Source organism: Rhincodon typus, chromosome 24, assembly GCF_021869965.1.
Source record: "Rhincodon typus isolate 14 chromosome 24, sRhiTyp1.1, whole genome shotgun sequence".
NCBI lineage: Eukaryota > Metazoa > Chordata > Chondrichthyes > Orectolobiformes > Rhincodontidae > Rhincodon > Rhincodon typus.
The window spans coordinates 33,370,986-33,388,376 of NC_063355.1; the positions used below are offsets into that span (position 1 = coordinate 33,370,986).

The 17,391-nt window shown below is 39.0% G+C and overlaps 1 protein-coding gene across 2 annotated transcripts in view; it reads right to left on the reverse strand.

The window, feature by feature from the left end:
• The window catches only part of LOC109921577 (TRAF-type zinc finger domain-containing protein 1), a 23,753-nt gene extending 9,386 nt beyond the window's left edge, over positions 1-14,367 (reverse strand). For both annotated transcript variants that reach the window (XM_048611577.1, XM_048611576.1), the window contains exons 1-6: positions 14,307-14,367; positions 12,851-13,274; positions 10,758-11,018; positions 5,540-5,610; positions 2,435-2,689; positions 1,560-1,686 (exon numbers count right to left, since the gene is read on the reverse strand). In XM_048611577.1, the coding sequence (XP_048467534.1) occupies positions 1,560-1,686; positions 2,435-2,689; positions 5,540-5,610; positions 10,758-11,018; positions 12,851-13,274; positions 14,307-14,342 (1,174 nt within the window). In that variant the 5' untranslated portion in view covers positions 14,343-14,367. The remainder of the gene's footprint in view (positions 1-1,559; positions 1,687-2,434; positions 2,690-5,539; positions 5,611-10,757; positions 11,019-12,850; positions 13,275-14,306) is intronic.
• Between the last annotated feature and the right edge of the window lie 3,024 nt (positions 14,368-17,391).

Here is a 17,391-nt window from a genome sequence, read left to right on the forward strand (position 1 = left end):
GACCCAGTGGCAGCAAAAGAACTGCAATTAGTTTCAAGTCAGGACATTGCAGCTTGAAGGGGAACGTGCAGCTGGAAGCATTTCCAGACATCTGCTGCCTTTGTCCTTTGGAGGTGGCTTAGGTCACAGGTTTGGAAGATGTGGTTAAAGGAGTTTTGGCCACTCACTGCACAGCATTTTGTAGGATACAGTGGTAGATGGGTACCATTCATGCACATTCTTTTGCCTTGAATCATGTCAAGCTGCAAATTTTGTTGGAGCTGTACTCATCTAGGCAAGTACTACATATTCCATCATACTCAAGTTGTATCTTGTAGATGAAAAAGGTTTTTGAGTCAAGGAAGGAGTTCTGCATCTCAAAATTCCTAGCTTCTTGTATTGCTCTTGCGGCCATAGTATTAATATGGCTGGTCCAGTTCAGTTCCTGGTCAAATGATAATCCTACAAGTAGGATTCAGTACTGGTAAAACCATTGAATGTCATGAATATGGCTCTCTGAAGATGATCTTTGCCTTGCACTTCTGCTATAAAAAAGTTACTAGCCACGTATCGCATAAGACTGCATATCAACATGGACTGCTGCAGTATTTTTTGAATCATTAATGGTGCTTCTAATCTTCTGAATAGAAGACAGACCCAGAGGTGAGCAGTTGGAAGCGAGTGTAGTGAGGAACTCCGGCACAAATCACCTTGTATGCTAGGCATGACTCCAGTAAGTGGAGTATCTCCTCTTCTCCCACCCCACCCATTATCTTTAGGTTTGTCAGAGCACCTTGATTACCAGAGTCTGTAACATGCTGCCTCGATGTTAAAGGCAAACACTCTCACCCCAACACTAGAATTTAGTTCTTTTGTCCATGCTTGGACTAAGTATCATGAAGTCTGTGCTGAGTGGTCCTGGCAGAACCCAAACTAAGCAAAGGAGGTAGTTGTTATTCAACAAGTGTTGTTTTATAGCACTGTCAATGATCCGGTTCCATTACCTAGAAGGTACATTGACAGGGCAGTAGTGGGCAGTGTTGAGTTTGCCCAGATTTTTGTAGATAGTATCCACAATCAATTTTCCACACATTGTTGAGTAGATGTCAGTAGCTATTCTTCAGAAAAGGTTTATTCCCCTATACATTTAAAATAGGCACCAAGGACAAGATAGCTCATACAAAAATTAAATTAAATTTCACAGATGCCTCAATTATTCAGTAGCTGTGAATTGGTTGGTTTGGTAATCCTCTACTGAAACAAAGTGGCTTTTACATTTAACTGATATCAGTTCTGACAGAAGGACAGACGTGATTACATTACTGTCCGAGCTGGGAAAACAGCAAGGAGGGTAAAAAGTTGTACCTGCCTGGCAATATAATCCATATTGTAAACTTCAGAGAAGTTCGAGCACTGTAGGATTGGGAGGCCTGAACAAACAGTCCACTAACTCCCAACATGAAGGCTCTTGTTTAAAGAAGGACTGTTTTGATGTTTCTGCCTAGCCAGCAAATGACTAACATTTGCACATTCTCTCCCTCACCCCATGTGAAAAACATGCTAGCACCTTTTGCATTTACCTTGGCGTCTCTGTCGGTGAGTGGGCACTTGTGGAGGTTCTCTTGTCTCAATATTGGTGACTAAGAAAGGCTGATTGATTTCTTGATCAGGTGGTCTTGCTGTTGGTGGTCGCAAATCACACTGATCCTGGTAACAGAGGGGAGTAGGAAAGTTACTGCCACTATGTTCATGTATAATCAAAGGCAGACAGCACTTTCTCAGAAAGTCAAGTTTTGGTTTATTCATGCTTATATTCAAGATTTTAAGCTAGGCTGATTATGGGTTTGAAATAAAACTGCTAGTTCTAAAAAAGTGTGCCTTCAATATGGGTTCATTCACACCACCCAAAACACCAACCATAAATTTAAGCAATATGGGAATGTTGTACCATAGCTGCTAGCTGAAGAGGAGATACTGACTTGGATTTATGTTGCTGCCAGTGACAGAACCTATTCAAGGTTGAAGTGGTCTGGCTGGTAGCACAAGTTTATGAAATAAGAACTTGAGCACTTCTGACAACAAGAAAGGAGAGTACTTGCAATCTCTCAATACTGCCACAGTCAATACACAAATGCCATACCAGGAAAAAAACCCACGAGGATGCGACTCAAACCCCTTCTCCGATTCTATCACACATTCACTTTTATGATGAACATATACTTGAGATATATTACAAAATTGTTTCAAATTACACAGCAATATCTTGCAACCTATTAAACAGATGATTTAGAACCTTGCACACTGCTGGCTAGAATATTTAAAACATGGTGTGCATGGGAATAACAAGATTTTTCTCACAAGAGGTACATGCTTCTGGTGAATGAAGCTCAATACTCAGTCAATATTAATAATTTCTTGCCCTGCAATACAGTTTTTTTAAAATAATTTTTTTTACCTGATGATGATATAGCATATCTTCCTCTAATGCGACACCACAGAACTCACACGGAATCATGACGTCTCCATCACTGGAACCCACGAATGGACTATATGATGGCAGTGTGAAGTCTTCTGAAAATAATTCAGGATTCGCATGCTGACGATGGGAGAAAATATCATTCGTCCTGGGAATGGAGACCCTTTGTAATGGTGGTATAAGTGTGGTACTTTTACTGAATGATGCAAAGGCACTTACTGGGTTACAGCCAGTCTGTTTAAAACAAAAATCATACATCAACTGCTTCACAAAAAAAGGAAGGAAAAAAAAAAATCAAGTGTCAATGTAAAAGTTTCTCAAATCAGACTTCATTTGCTCACAATTGTAACTGATTTTCTTTTTAAAATAGTTGTTCTTGTCCAAATGGCCTTCAGAATGACTCAAGTGTCTACACTATCCTATGTAAAATTCATTCTCTTACCATCTCAAGCAATACACACCTAATGTGAATTTTTCTGTAAATTTATTCACTCGTGGGTTGTGGGCATGTCTAGCTAGGCCAGTATTTATTACCCATTCTTAACTGCCCAGAAGGCAGTTAAGAGTCAACCACATTGCTGTGGGTCTGGAGTCATGTGTAGGGCAGACAAGGCAAGGATGACAGATTTCCTTCCCTAAAAGGACTTAGTGAACCAGATGGGTTTTTCAACAATCGACAGTTGTTTTATGGTTATCATTAGACTCTTAATTACAGATTCTTCAGTGAATTCAAATTCCATTATCTGCCATGGCAGGATTCAAAGCCATGTCCCAGGAATGTGGGCCAAGTTTCTCGATTAATAGTCTAATGATAATATCACTAGGCCATTGTCTCCCAGTCTTCAACTTTGACCTTGCTCGCAATCCTTAATTTACATCATTACACAAACAACTTGTATTTATATAGCATTTTTAATATTGCAAAATGACTCAAAACGCATTGTTTGATTATGCAAAGTAAAGCAGACAGCAGGCCAAAGAAGAATTTAGGAGGGGTGACATTAAAAAAAAAAAAAAAAACTATCAAAGTGATTAATTTTAAGCAACATTAAATGAAAAAGGAGTTGGAGAGGTAATGCAATCGTGAAGCCTTGGCAAATTGAGACAAGCCTGACAGTGATGAAGTAAAGACTGGAGAAAGCACAAGAGATCAGATACAGAGGTAGGGAGGATTGTTGTTTGGTAGTTTTAGGACAGAAAAGATTAGTTGAAGAGCGGTAAGAACAGGGGGAAGAGACTTAAACATGAACACCACAAATTGTAAATTAGAAGCACTAGGAGACCAGGAGATTAGTGAGGACGTGAGAATAATAAGTGCACAGCACTTCTTGCAGTCAAGGATTAAGGAAACAAAGTTTCCAGGTGGAGAAGAGTGAAAGATTGGCCAGCAAGACATGGTAGTGTGGAGATGATAAAACCATGCACGAGGGTTTTGTCTGCCAACAGGAAGGTGGAGGATTTAACGTGAATCAAACAAAGCGTTATCTGTGGAGAGGTCACAACTTAGATTTGAAGAGAACGCAAATACTGTAACAAGTGTATTTTAACTTGAGATAATAACCAGGGAGAAGGATGGAATCAGTGTCATGGGACAGTTTTGCAATGAGGGTTAAAGCTGGTGATTTCAATTTTCCCAATGTTTACCTGAAGCAAACTTACAGCCCACCCAAGATTAAGCCAGTAGACACACTGTATGACAAAGACACAAAGGGGTTAAAGGTTTGAATGAAAGGGGAAAGCAAGATGTCACCTGTGACAGTTGCTACAGAACAGCATACAGATATACAGATAAAAAGGAGGGACCAAGTATTGTTCCACAAGGGATCTTCCTGACTTCCTGAAGGCTTCCTTCAAGAAATACAACAGATGTCAATGCATGACACACCCTCATTCACAGGAATGAACTTGGAGGAATCTCCAGTATGAAGGGACACAATTCTTCGAGAATACTCGTCGGCAGGAGAAAGAAATGCCAACCATCTCAAGGACCAATTCCACTTTCTCGAAACACCTGCCAATTCTCTGCAGTCAAAGATACAGCTCTAGATTGGGCTCATCAGCCATACAAGGACACAGAAAATTCTGCGACACTGGTCATGGATTCTAGGTGGACAAATTTATTAGAGTGACTGCTGATGATTCTTCTGTTCTCCGCTTATCCAGTTCCCCCTTAAATACGTGTAGGCTACTTGCTTCAAGTGTTCCATGCAGTGTGACCTTTCACATTCTTACCACTCTTCAGGTAAAGCAGCATCTTCTACATTCTTTTTTGGATTTATTAGTTGGGTTATACTTGTATTTATAATTGCTAATTTTCAATCCCATACAGGCAATGTTTGCCAAGCTGCACTACCTGAAAATTCCCAAGCCAACCAAGCACAAGACAGATCTACACAGTTACTTCCATGCTAAAATCCATGCACATAACTGAATGGGTCACACATGAAAAGAAATCAGATTGGGGTGTTGTTTACAGGTGTCAATATTTTTTTCCTTTGGTCTATGCTATCACAATCAAGGTCATAGCAACATCATTTTACACCACTTTGTTAAGGATGTAAAGAACACGGAGAGGATGGAACAGAGACGAAACTAAGTCATGGTATTCTCCTTGGATTGCTCAAACAGGTATAAAATAATTTGAATTTTCCTTCCCTCTTCACTTTAATAGAATTTGTCTCTCACCAATAACTGAACAAAATAGGACAAACTTGGGTTGAACCTTGTTCAATGAAACTCAGCAAAACTACCTCACTTTCAAGGAACATTCTTCTCAGATAACAGAACAAACATTTTTCCCATCTCACTATTTGACCTTGGTGGTCAACTGATAAACTTGATAGGTCGTTGCCTTCATAGACAGCTATTAAAAAGTCTAAGTTCTATACAACTTAACAAATGAAGAAAAAATGCCATGCTAGCAAATCAAGAAAGATAGGATAAAACATACTGATGAACATTAGCTATTCATTAATTTTGATAATCAAATCACTGGAGAAAATGCCATCAGAAATACTTTAATCAGATTTACTAAAGGTTCATAGAATCATTCCTGATTGTTAGGATGGACACTCAAAAACAAACCTGGTGAATAATTAATTCTTCTTCAGGGAACAGTTCTTCACAGAACTCACAAGGTAACATTGTGACATCTTCTAAAAGAGGGAAAAAAATGTTTAATTGGCAAACAAACTTAAAATTACTTTCAAGGAGACTGATGAAACATTACCATAACTCATCTATTTCCTATTTAATTCAGGTTTAAATTCAGAATGACAGATGTAAACCAGAGTATGACTATAAATTACAATCGCTCATTAACTTAGAGGCAAAATGTGGTAAACTTTACATTTTCCCCTCAGCCAATTAGCGAGATTGACAATTATCACATCTATCATGAAACATTGAGAATAAAAAGTACTCAGCTTAATTTAAACTGGAGAACAATTTGCAGAATGTGTTAATGAACATCAAAAAAAATCATGTTAATGGAGGCATCCAATTCTATGCCCTCTGAAATCAAAAAAGATGGCAATTCAGAATTCAAGGCCTGTCTGTGCCAGGTGGTGTACTCAAAATTCCAGCATCTGCCATCGAATCCAAAGTTAATCAATTTCCACTGTTTGGTCATCCAATATTAAGAACATAAATAAATGTTTCATGCATGTATCCAACACAGAACAGTGCAATTCAACACACCAAAGATTACCATTACTAAAACTGTTGCAAACCTTTTCTTCTTGAGACTACTGGTCACAATAATAAGTATTGCACAGTGGTTCCATCTTCTACAGCAAGTGGTTAATTGAAGACCATGGTGATATTTAAGCACAAAGCTCTCCCAAAAGAGAGACTTATGAAAGGTGTGCTCATCCAGGTTCATGAGGAAGGCTGGATACATGAAAACAATTGCAACAATAGTAATATGGAATTTGGGATTGGGGGATTACGCAAAGAAAAAGCTTATTCATCAACATGTTCAAATCCCATCTTGTTGTTATTTAATTCTTGATGCAAAATTAACCAATACGGCATTATTCACATCTTACAAGTGCTAGTTGGCCCTTGTTGTGTGCATAAATAAACCTCTGAAGGATAATATCCAAAATATGTACAACAACTGAATGTTGGAAAGCAAAAAAAAAAAAAAAAAAAAGGACAGCAAATGTGGTATCTACCAACCTCCAGAACACAAGAAACGTACAGGTCACTTGCAATCAGGACTATTTCCCCAAGTTATCATCAAGCAAACATTTCTAATAAGGCCAAGCGCATGTGGAATTAAAATGGTCAGATCTGCTTGGTAAATGTACTGAAAATGACCCCAAAGTTTAATAAAGTTCAAATTCTAAAAAATCTGGGGAAACTCAAGGACCAGACAGGGAAACTGAGGACACTCAGTCAATTCCCAAAATCTGTGGCACATCTTAGTTTGGAATAGGAAGTTCAGAAACCCTAAAGGCACTATAAAGTATAGATGAATTCTTGGGATGAAATAAATTAGAACAAGCAGTGTCTCATGGAGATTTTCAGGTTTAAATAAGATTTGCCAAATATAGCACAAGTTGCTTTAACTTGCTTGGCAGTTAACTGTCAAACTTAAAAGAGTGCATTCACCATGACGATGCCTCCATCAATAGCAGTTCATTTCCCAGCCATTCAGCACTTTCCTCTCACGTAGTGTAGATCTTGGTTTTCCCTTCAATTGCAGAATGTCCTGATGAGTGCATGGAGAAGCTTGAACAAAATGCCTTTTTTCAGCAATGACCCATCATTAACAGGCAATCCCTTATTGTGTCAAATAGCGTGGCCTAATCGGCGAGTTTGTTCAGCGTGGCCTAATCGGCGAGTTTATTCAGCGTGAACTGATGACATGAGCAACATCTTCCAGTGTCACTCTAATTAGTTTGAGAAACTCTCTTCCTAATCGGCTGACCTCAAACCCATCAGTTACTAATCAACTTCCAATCTGAACATGAAGTCCCACATTATCTGTAATCAGCGGAAAAATTCTGTATGCATATTTACAACTTAATTTGAAGGTGAAAAGGAGTTGTGTTTATCCTTCTTTGTTTAATTAAAAGCACAAAACAAAATATGCAATTTACCTATTCTCTAGTGGATAAAACCAAACGGGAGATATAGCTGGCATTAACTCAAATCCAGCTTAGGTAGAGTATCTCATTTGATTAAGAGTCGTAAGATTACAGATAAAATTATCTACACACAGTGTTGCATCTTTGTAACAGCATATGACAAAAAGTACATGAAGCAAAAAGTAGTAAATCTGGAAAATTAAAGATTTGAAATTATCATGAACCAGAAACTCAAATGGGACTTACTAGTGAGCAGAAAAATCAACTGGACTTACCATGTAAACAGTGACTTCAAAGAACAGGCAGAAGCTAGGGTTTTCGCGACAAGTAATTCACTTCCTGACTCTCTAAAGCCGGTCCACCATCTACAATGCACACGTTAGGAATGTGATAGAACACTCCTCACTTGACTTGATGGATGCAGCTCCAACAACACAAGAAGCTTGACACTATCCAGGAGAAAGATTGGCACCACATCCACAAGCATCTGCTTCATCACTAACATTCAGTAGCAGCACTGTGTACCACCTACAAGAAGCACTGCAGAAATTCAAAAACCCTTAAAACAGCACCTTCCAAACACATGACCACTTCCATCTAGAAGGGTAAAGGCAGCAGATATGCGGGAACACCACCTGCAAGTTCTACCCCAAGCCACTCACCATCCTGACTTCGAAACATCATCTGTTGCTGGGTCAAAATCCTGGAATTCCCTCCCCAAGGCAGTACTTTGACTGTAGCAGTTCAAGGCAGCAATTCACCACCCTCAAGGGCAACAACGAATGGTCAATGAATGTTGGTCAGCCAGTGACACCCACATCCCAAGAATGACTAAAGAAAGTATTGATGTAATAATTTCAATGAGAACTGCTGCAGTTAATTTGTTATGGTATATACTTTGTTAGATGAAATGTACATAGTTTGCCATGTCAAACTAAACCTTTGAGAATGATTTAGTGTTGTTGGTTTCCAATTTACTACAGAGAGTTTTTTTTGGGCCCAAGACTAGGGTAGATGCCAATCCTTCAAAAACATCACCCACGTAAAAGTTTAGCAAGACTTTTGACCCAAATAACAGTCTCAAAAGTTTTACTTTTGCATCATTTGTGCATTACTAGAAAAACCTTCAGCAATTTTAGTCAATACAGGAAGAGTTATTTTGGGAAAAAGTTATGATCTACAAAGTAGAAAGGGGCCACAGGAATACCAAACATCTACCCAAATCAGCTTCAACATTTCAATGCTGATGCTAGGTGACCAAGCAGGACTTGTTCCATCAGAAATTAAACACTAATGGATAAGAAACAAAATTCAAACAAAATGTAAAGCAATTCTCCATAGATTTCACAGGGAAACTAGCAGGAATTCAATAAAGTGGAAATTCAAGGTTTTCCCCAGTGACTCAATCCACGGTTAATTCTGTAGCGACTCATCTAGCCACGAAAATGAGTGAGTCACACAACTAGAATTACCCATGAATAAATGCCCACTGCAACACTCAAAATATGTGGGGGCAAAGGGTGAATTTGGCTTTTGAAATTGGCCAAATTGCCAAGGAAAATTTGATTATAGGGACAACCAATCAGGCGAAAGTCACCTCTGCAGCTGGAGCTAGGATCTGTGAGCACATCAGCAGCAACTGTGGTAGAGAACAGTTGGAGATGGATGGAGGGGGTGGGAAGAAGGGACTGCAAAGGGATTTGAAGAAGAACTGCAAAGTGGGCAGGGGGAAAAGATACTGCCAAGACAGGAACAGTTTTAAACCTTTCAAAAAGTAGTGTTACCATAAACATTAATTTTGAATTAAGCACTGTCAATTGGATAATCGAATACTGAACAGTTTTGGATCATAAAGATTTATATTTATGTTGAGCTTTCATATCTTAAAAGCATGTCATACTGAAAATAACAAAGTGCAGACTCTACATTAGGGACAATCAATCAATCAATCAATCATGCAATTGTTTAGCTGTGACCTCACCAGTTTACAGAACACGTTATGGTAGCTTTTTGTGCATTACTATGTCAGTTTTTTTAATATATATTTGTTACTCATATATGCCAATTATCTTGTGCCACTTTAAATAGTGCAGTGCTTCAAAGTAACGCTTTCATACATTGCGGCTTTTAGTTAAGTACAGCAGCAACAACTGAGTATATTCTTAAATTCTACTAATTCTGCTACTGTGCATGTCCAAATATGTCAAATACGAATAGGTAAGGTAATATTATAAGATTATAAGAGCTCATCACTTAATAAAGATGTTGGTGTGAATGAAAAATGGAGACCTGAAATCCAAACAGTAACCCCCAAGTAAAGCCCAGAGGAGCTTACAGAAGAAAACAAAATGATATTTTGACCTTTGGTCCAATGTTCAAGCTGTCTATTTAAGATAGCAGTTACATATGGCTCAAATCATTTCACAATTAGAAAGTTGCTAGCTCCTGTTTCAGACAACAACCCAGCCATTCTTGTTGAACATACACAAGAACAAGGAACCACAGACAAATGAAGTAGTCTATCCAAAATTTCAAACTTTCCACATAAACATTAATTTGTACAACATACCATGGGAACTATTACCTTGCAAGCTGTAGTTAGTTTTATTGACGAGCTTAATGATGAATCACTACAGCAAGTAAAAAAAAAAATCAGCATGTCAGTACCATCTCATCTGATGCCAGTGAGAAAAATAAAAGAACGCATGGAGAGTCAGATTTCCGACCACAGGTTTGACACTGTCAGTCAGTAAGCTTGAAACTGGAAGCTAAATTTGCAGGAGGTAATTATTCCACCCCACCCCTACCCAACCTACACACCCCCCGCCCCCGAGAAATAGTTTGAAAGAAAAGGTGACAGATAAAATATAGGACCAGTGTTGTTTATTACTTTTCAAACGAAAGATAAACCAAGTCAATCAGAATTTATTCTGTAAATTTTTATGCTTACTTCCTCTCCACAAGTGAAGGCAGGCTAATAATTCATATCTGACCTTACCTCACCAAGTGTGCCAGTCTGCCTCTGAAAAGAGTGACAAAGTACACATGAAAAAGACTGGGTACTCAATCTGGACGGCAAATAGGTATTATCCTAACACCCCTAAGGTGTACTATTACATTAGCTAGATACTGTACTTTACGATCACACTTCTAAACAGAATATGCACTGATTAGTTAATGCCAGACACTTCTTCATAACCACTTACTTTTTACTTCTTCATGGGCATTTACAGAAGTTGGGAGTATATCAGATGGCGACTGATTGTTGAGCATGCCCATAATATTTTGTCGCCCCGGGCATTTGTAATCGGAGAGAGTATCCTCCCATAACGGTAGCCACTCTCCTCCATCAGTGTTTTCATTTTGGAGACTGAGAGCAAGCAAGTAATCCAGGTTAGAGTTGGCATCCACTTGCCCTGGACTTGCAGCATCTGTCAAATTATTTCTGTCGGTCCTCACTAGGCTGGCTGCAAAACCAACAGGAAATATGAGTGTTAAAATCACAATTCAAAGATTTAATCAGAATTAGGTTAGCTGATTTCAACCAAGAAAACAGCATGGATTGACCACAGTGGGATTCATCTCAATACTGTGAATGTTGGAACAAAGACAGAATCAGATTTAGCAATGTCCCCACCCACAGAATATAATTTCAATCCACCTCAGATTTCCATTATAGCAAGGGACTAATATGAATTTAACTTTAGCCTTAAACCAATTAATCAATTCAGCAAAGATAAAATAAATTAGGCATTGAATACTTTCCTCCTTCATAAGTTAGTCCTTGAACAATGCTAGAAAAGAAAGCGTAATGACAGATATTACTACAGATTACTCTAATTTGTAGGCCACAGTTTCGGAATATTCAATTTCCGGAACTGTCACAGGAATCAGCTTGCAAAAAGACCTTTTGATCCAACTAGTCCACACCAACCACGCTCCCAAATCAAACTAGTCCCATTTGCCAGTGTTTGGCCCATATCTGTTTAAACCTTTCCTATTCATGTACTGATCCAAGTTTTTTTTTAAAATGTTCTAACTGTACCTGCATTCATCATTTCCTCTAGCAGTTCATTGCACACATTGACCACAACATAAATTTGTCCCTCAGATCCTTTTTTTAAAAAAACCTTCCTCCTCTCATCTTAAAAACACACCCCTAGTTTTGAACTCCCCCACCCTAGGGAAGAGAGACTTGCTATTCACCTTTTTTATACTCCTCATAATTTTATAAACCCCTGTAAAAGGTCACCCCTCAACACCCTACACTCTAGTGAAAAGTCCCAGCCTATCTTTATAACTCAAACCTTCCATTCCTGACAACATCCTGGTAAATCTTTTCTGAACCCTCTCCAATTTAATAATATCCTTCCGAGAGCAGGATGACCAAAACTGGATGCAGTACTCCAAAAGAGGCCTCACCAACATTCCCTACAACCTCAACAAGACATCCCAGCTTCTAACCTCAATGGTCTGAGCAATGAAGGCAAGTGTGCTGAAACCTTCTTGACCACTGTTTACATGTGACAACTTTCAAAGTATGTACCTGAACCCCTAGGGGTCTCTGCCCTACAACACAACACAGGGCTCTAACATTAATTGTCAAGAGTCCTGCCCTTGTTTCTTTTACCAAAATACAATACACTGCATTTATCCAAATTAAAATTCCATCTGATCATGTACTCTTTGCAATTTTAGATAACCTTCTTCACTATCCATTATACCACCAAATTTAGTGCCATCCACAAACTTACTAACCATATCTCCTAAATTCTCATCCAAATCATTTATATAAGCCAGATTGGCTCTTTTCTTAGCAATGAAATGTTTCACTTCAGCCTGTATTTTTCTGTCTTCCATTAGAAGGTTGAAGATTTACAGACTGCAGAATACCACTGTTGCAAATCCACATGACTTATACACACATTTTCTATACCATTCAAATAGGTGGTAGGATTGGTGCTACTCAACAGTTACCACTTGCGTAAAGATATACAGGGCAGAGTTTTTAGTATACTTAGCACAGTGTACCATCTGCAATACCAGAAACATCCTTAAATTGTTAAGTCTACCAAGATCAATGTACACACTTCTCCATTTGTTTAATTCCACCACTCAGCAAAGTTGCAGAATCTCTCATGCAAACATTGAAGTATCAATGCAGCTACGAGTAAGCCAACAACTGTTGCACCTGTGCAATCCTGTACCACAAATTCTACTACTTAGCTACTTCTAGCTCCTCCCGCAGCTTCAAGCTCAAATTGTTGACTATTTCCAATTCAAAATATTCACTGCTTACCTTGATTCTGGTTTCTACCTGTGGTCAGTAGATTTCTCCTATCTGACCCCCTCACTGAAAATCCTGCTTCTCTGTTCCCATGAACTTTGGCTTCCAACTGTCTAGAAATTCTTGGCCTGGCCCTAACACGGTTCTCCTCAGCCCGATGAACGATCCCAAATGGTTGATTTTCAAACCAAGTCCCAACATCATCTTCAAAGCGATATTCAGATCTAGGTTTGATACGGTTGTTATTCTTTTCTTCAACATCTTTGCCACAGGAGATGTGGTGCACGTTTATGTCTTTGACCAGAACATTGCGACCACAAGCTGCACAAGGTTCAGTCCTCGATCCACAATAATCAGCATGTTCTCCGGATTTATTGAATGCCAGCTCCAGTTCACAGTACTGACACTTAACCAGCCGCAAGGGGCATTCCAAGTTCTACACAGCAAGGAGAAAGTGAATTAAAATTATCTTAAGACCACGCAATTTTTTTTTAAAAATAGCATTTAAGAGTCTCAATATCTAAGCTGCCAAGTGCGCTGCCCAGAATATAGAGGAGTTCTTTTGGTTATAGATTCGACTTCCTGGCTGGATTGAAGCTGCCGTCAGGGTGTTAACACATCAGTCAGGCTCCAATTGCTGTCCAGTGACTGCCATTGGAAAATCGCTTTACCAAGACAGCAACTGGCCTGTCCTTTATGGCCCTAGAATAACCCAACTACAATTGAGGCTTGCATAAGAGAAGCAATTTGTTTTTTCACCTTGGATTTCCCAATCCATGGAAAATCTACAGACAAATAGCAGAGTACATGGTTCCCTACTTGCAGCTACATAATCCAAGAAGTCAGAGGAACATTAGCCTTTTGAGGCAAGAGGAGTTAGACTACAGAAATGAGGAAGCATTATTTCAGTCACACAGTTGGTTTAGATTCCACTTGGAATAAAATGTTCAGGTTTGGGCAATTAGATCAAAGAGGAAATACTAGCCTTGGAGGGGTACACAGATTTATCAGAATGATATTGGGGTTTAAAGGGTTATGACGTACGGACAGCTGCATAAACATCATGTTCAAAGTATCAATCCAATTAGTTTATAATGTTACACATAGAGAAACCACTTTAAATGAATTCATCTATGACCCTTTCTCTAGTTGGGGAATTCAGGAATGTCGGCATAATCTGAAATCAGAAATAAGAAACCTGGAATTTTCTCCCCCAAAAACTTGGATCAATTGAAAAGTTCACTGATAACAATAATTTTTGTCAAGCAACCATACAGGCAGCAAAGCAAAAGACAGGGAAATACATTTAGGTAAAGACCAACTGTGATCTAATTCAATGTTAGAACAGTTAAGGGACTGATGAGCTTACTCTGCTTGCTATGTTATACCAACATCAGCATTTAACAGATGGGTAAAAGCTGCTGCATTAGGCAGACAAATTGGAAGATGAACAAAGACACACACCAACCTCATGTTTTTCCAACTTATTTTTTTCTACCTTCATGTTGCACTTACAGTTGACCTGAAATAAAGGAGATCAAATTAAGGCCTCAAATATTAGTGCTCATTACATGTTGGTTACTGTCTCTAAGTAGAATCGTCATGCATCTGAATTGTCAAAACATAAGGGGTTTGCACTGTGTCCTGGCTTAGTTGATCATATCCAGGAAGGCAAGAAGGATGCAACTATAAGTAGAATGCTCCAGACAAGAAATGGAAGCACCCAAAAGAATTCCATGAAGAAATCCTAATATTGATCATTATCCATGATGATAATTTGAAAATATGCAAACTGTGGATATAGATTGGCCTAAACCTAGAATTACAGCTCAATTAACAGTAGCACATCCTGGGCATGCATTCCTACGACATGTTAACATCCTTAGGTAGATAAACAAAAAAAAAACCAACAAGCAATTTGGGAAAACCTCCACTACTCTTGACCCATACAAAGCAAAAAAGTCAGGTTTGTGAAAAACTTGGTTAAATAGCTAAACTACCTTTAAGTGCCTTGAGATATGCCCAGGACAAACAAACCCATTTTTCTGTTAATATCGATATTAGAAATGACATGAATCATCTCCAACTGCACACCTCTAAATCTGAAAGAAATCTTTTGATTGATAAGTCTCCTGGCCCTGATGGAATGCATCCCAGGGTACTAAAAGAGATGGCGGGAGAAATAGCAGGTGCACTGGCGGTAATTTTCCAAAATTCGCTGGACTCTGGGGCAGTCCCAGCAGATTGGAAAACAGCAAATGTGACGCCACTGTTTAAAAAGGGAAGTAGACAAAAGATAGGGAATTATGGACCGGTTAGCTTAACCTCTGCAGTGGGGAAGATGCTGGAGTCTATTATCAAGGAAGAAATAGCAAGGCATCTTGATAGAAATTGTCCCGTTGGGCAGACGCAGCATGGGTTCATGAAGGGCAGGTCATGCTTGACAAATCTTTTGTAATTCTATGAAGACATTACGAGCAAGGTGGACAATGGGGACCCAGTGGATGTGGTGTACCTAGACTTCCAAAAGGCCTTCGAAAAGGTGCCGCACAAGAGGCTACTGCATAACATAAGGATGCATGGCATTAAGGGTAAAGTATTAGCATGGATAGAGGATTGGTTGACTAACAGGAAGCAAAGACTGGGGATAAATGAGTGCTATTCTAGCTGGCAGTCAGTGACTAGTGGTGTGCCTCAGGGATCGGTGTTGGGACCGCAATTATTTACAATTTATATAGATGACTTGGAGCTGGGGACCACGTGTAGGGTGTCAAAGTTTGCAGATGACACTAAGATGAGTGGCAAAGCAAAGTGTGCAGAGGACTGTGAAACTTTGCAGAGGAACGTTGACACATTGAGTGAGTGGGCAAAGGTCTGGCAGATGGAATACAATTTAAGTAAATGTGAAGTGATACATTTTGGTAGGAGTAATAGTAAAAAGGATTATTACTTGAATGGTAAAAAGTTGCAGCATGCTGCTATGCAGAGGGACCTGGGTGTCCTTGTGCATGAATCACAGAAGGTAGGTCTGCAGGTACAACAAGTAATTAGGAAGGCAAGTGGAATTTTGTCCTTCATTGCTAAAGGGATTGAAATAAAAAGCAGAGAGGTTATGTTGCAGCCGTACAAGGTGCTGGTGAGGCCACACCTAGAGTACTGTGTGCAGTTTTGGTCTCCTTACTTGAGAAAGGATGTACTGGCACTGAAGGGGGTGCAAAGGAGGTTCACTAGGTTGATTGCGGAGTTGAGAGGGTTGGCTTATGAGGAGAGACTGAGTAGATTGGGATTATATTCATTGGAATTCAGAAGATTGAGGGGGGATCTTATAGAAACATATAAAATTATGAAGGAAATTGATAAGATAGAAGTAGAGAGGATGTTTCCACTAGCAGGTGAAGCTAGGACAAGAGGGCATAACCTCAAGATTAGAGGGAGCAGATTTAGGACTGAACTGAGAAGGAATTTCTTCACCCAGAGGGTTGTTAATCTATGGAATTCCTTGCCCAGTGAAGTAGTTGACGCTACTTCAGTAAGTGCTTTTAAAAAAAAGGTAGATTTTTTTTGAACAATAAAGGAATTAAGGGATACAGTGAGAACGCAGGTAAGTGGATCTGAGTCCACGAAAGGATCAGCCATGATCTTATTGAATGGCGGAGCAGGCTCGAAGGGCCAGACGGCCTACTCCTGCTCCTAGTTCTTGTGTTCTTGTGTGTTCAGGCGTTCTTGTGTGTTCAGGCTGCTGCTGAATTCTAAGTGGTTCACATTAGTACTGGATACACCATTTTACAATAAACCACAATAATTTGCAAACTTGAAAATATCTCAACATAGGAAATAGACTCCAAGGACTCCATTACTATCACCCTTTATACTAATATAGCAATTAATCTGAAGAATTTAGACTCCCAGATCCAATTAATGTTATGTCCATTTGAAAAATCAAACTGGCACAAAATCCAGATGTCACTCAGGCTATCAAAGCTGACCAATTATACAACATTTTTTGCAGTAATAAGCCTATACCACATTAAATTTCACCCTTCATTAAGTGTGGTTTAACCAAATCAGAACAAAGCAGAGGTACAAGTTAACAGAAGCCACATTTAGCCATTTTCCATCTCCCAAGTCCCACGACCTGACAATTGAAGATAAATGGCTTTGAGACCTTCTTATGGATTACTGAAAGGATGTCTGACCTTTCAGTTCAATCACCCCCCTGACACTGATGGAAATAATTGTACTAAATGAACAGCAGAGTGTTGTTTAATGCAATTAACTAATGAAGCAGCCTTCTTTGTAGCTAGCAATAGGAACAGATCCCTAAACCAACCTTGCTCTGGGTAATTTTTTTTTTTTTTTTTAAAAAAGCTTTTTATGACTCAAAGAAAGACAATTATCCTTCACCACAAAGGCGGTTATTAGCTTTTAATGTTTTCTTCTAATTCCTTTGTTGACAAGAAAATGGGAAGGAGGAGAAAAGGAATGGAAAGAGAGAGAATCAAGGCCTTGGAAATCATTTGATTGCTTAACCAGTCTGGACAACATTCAATGGA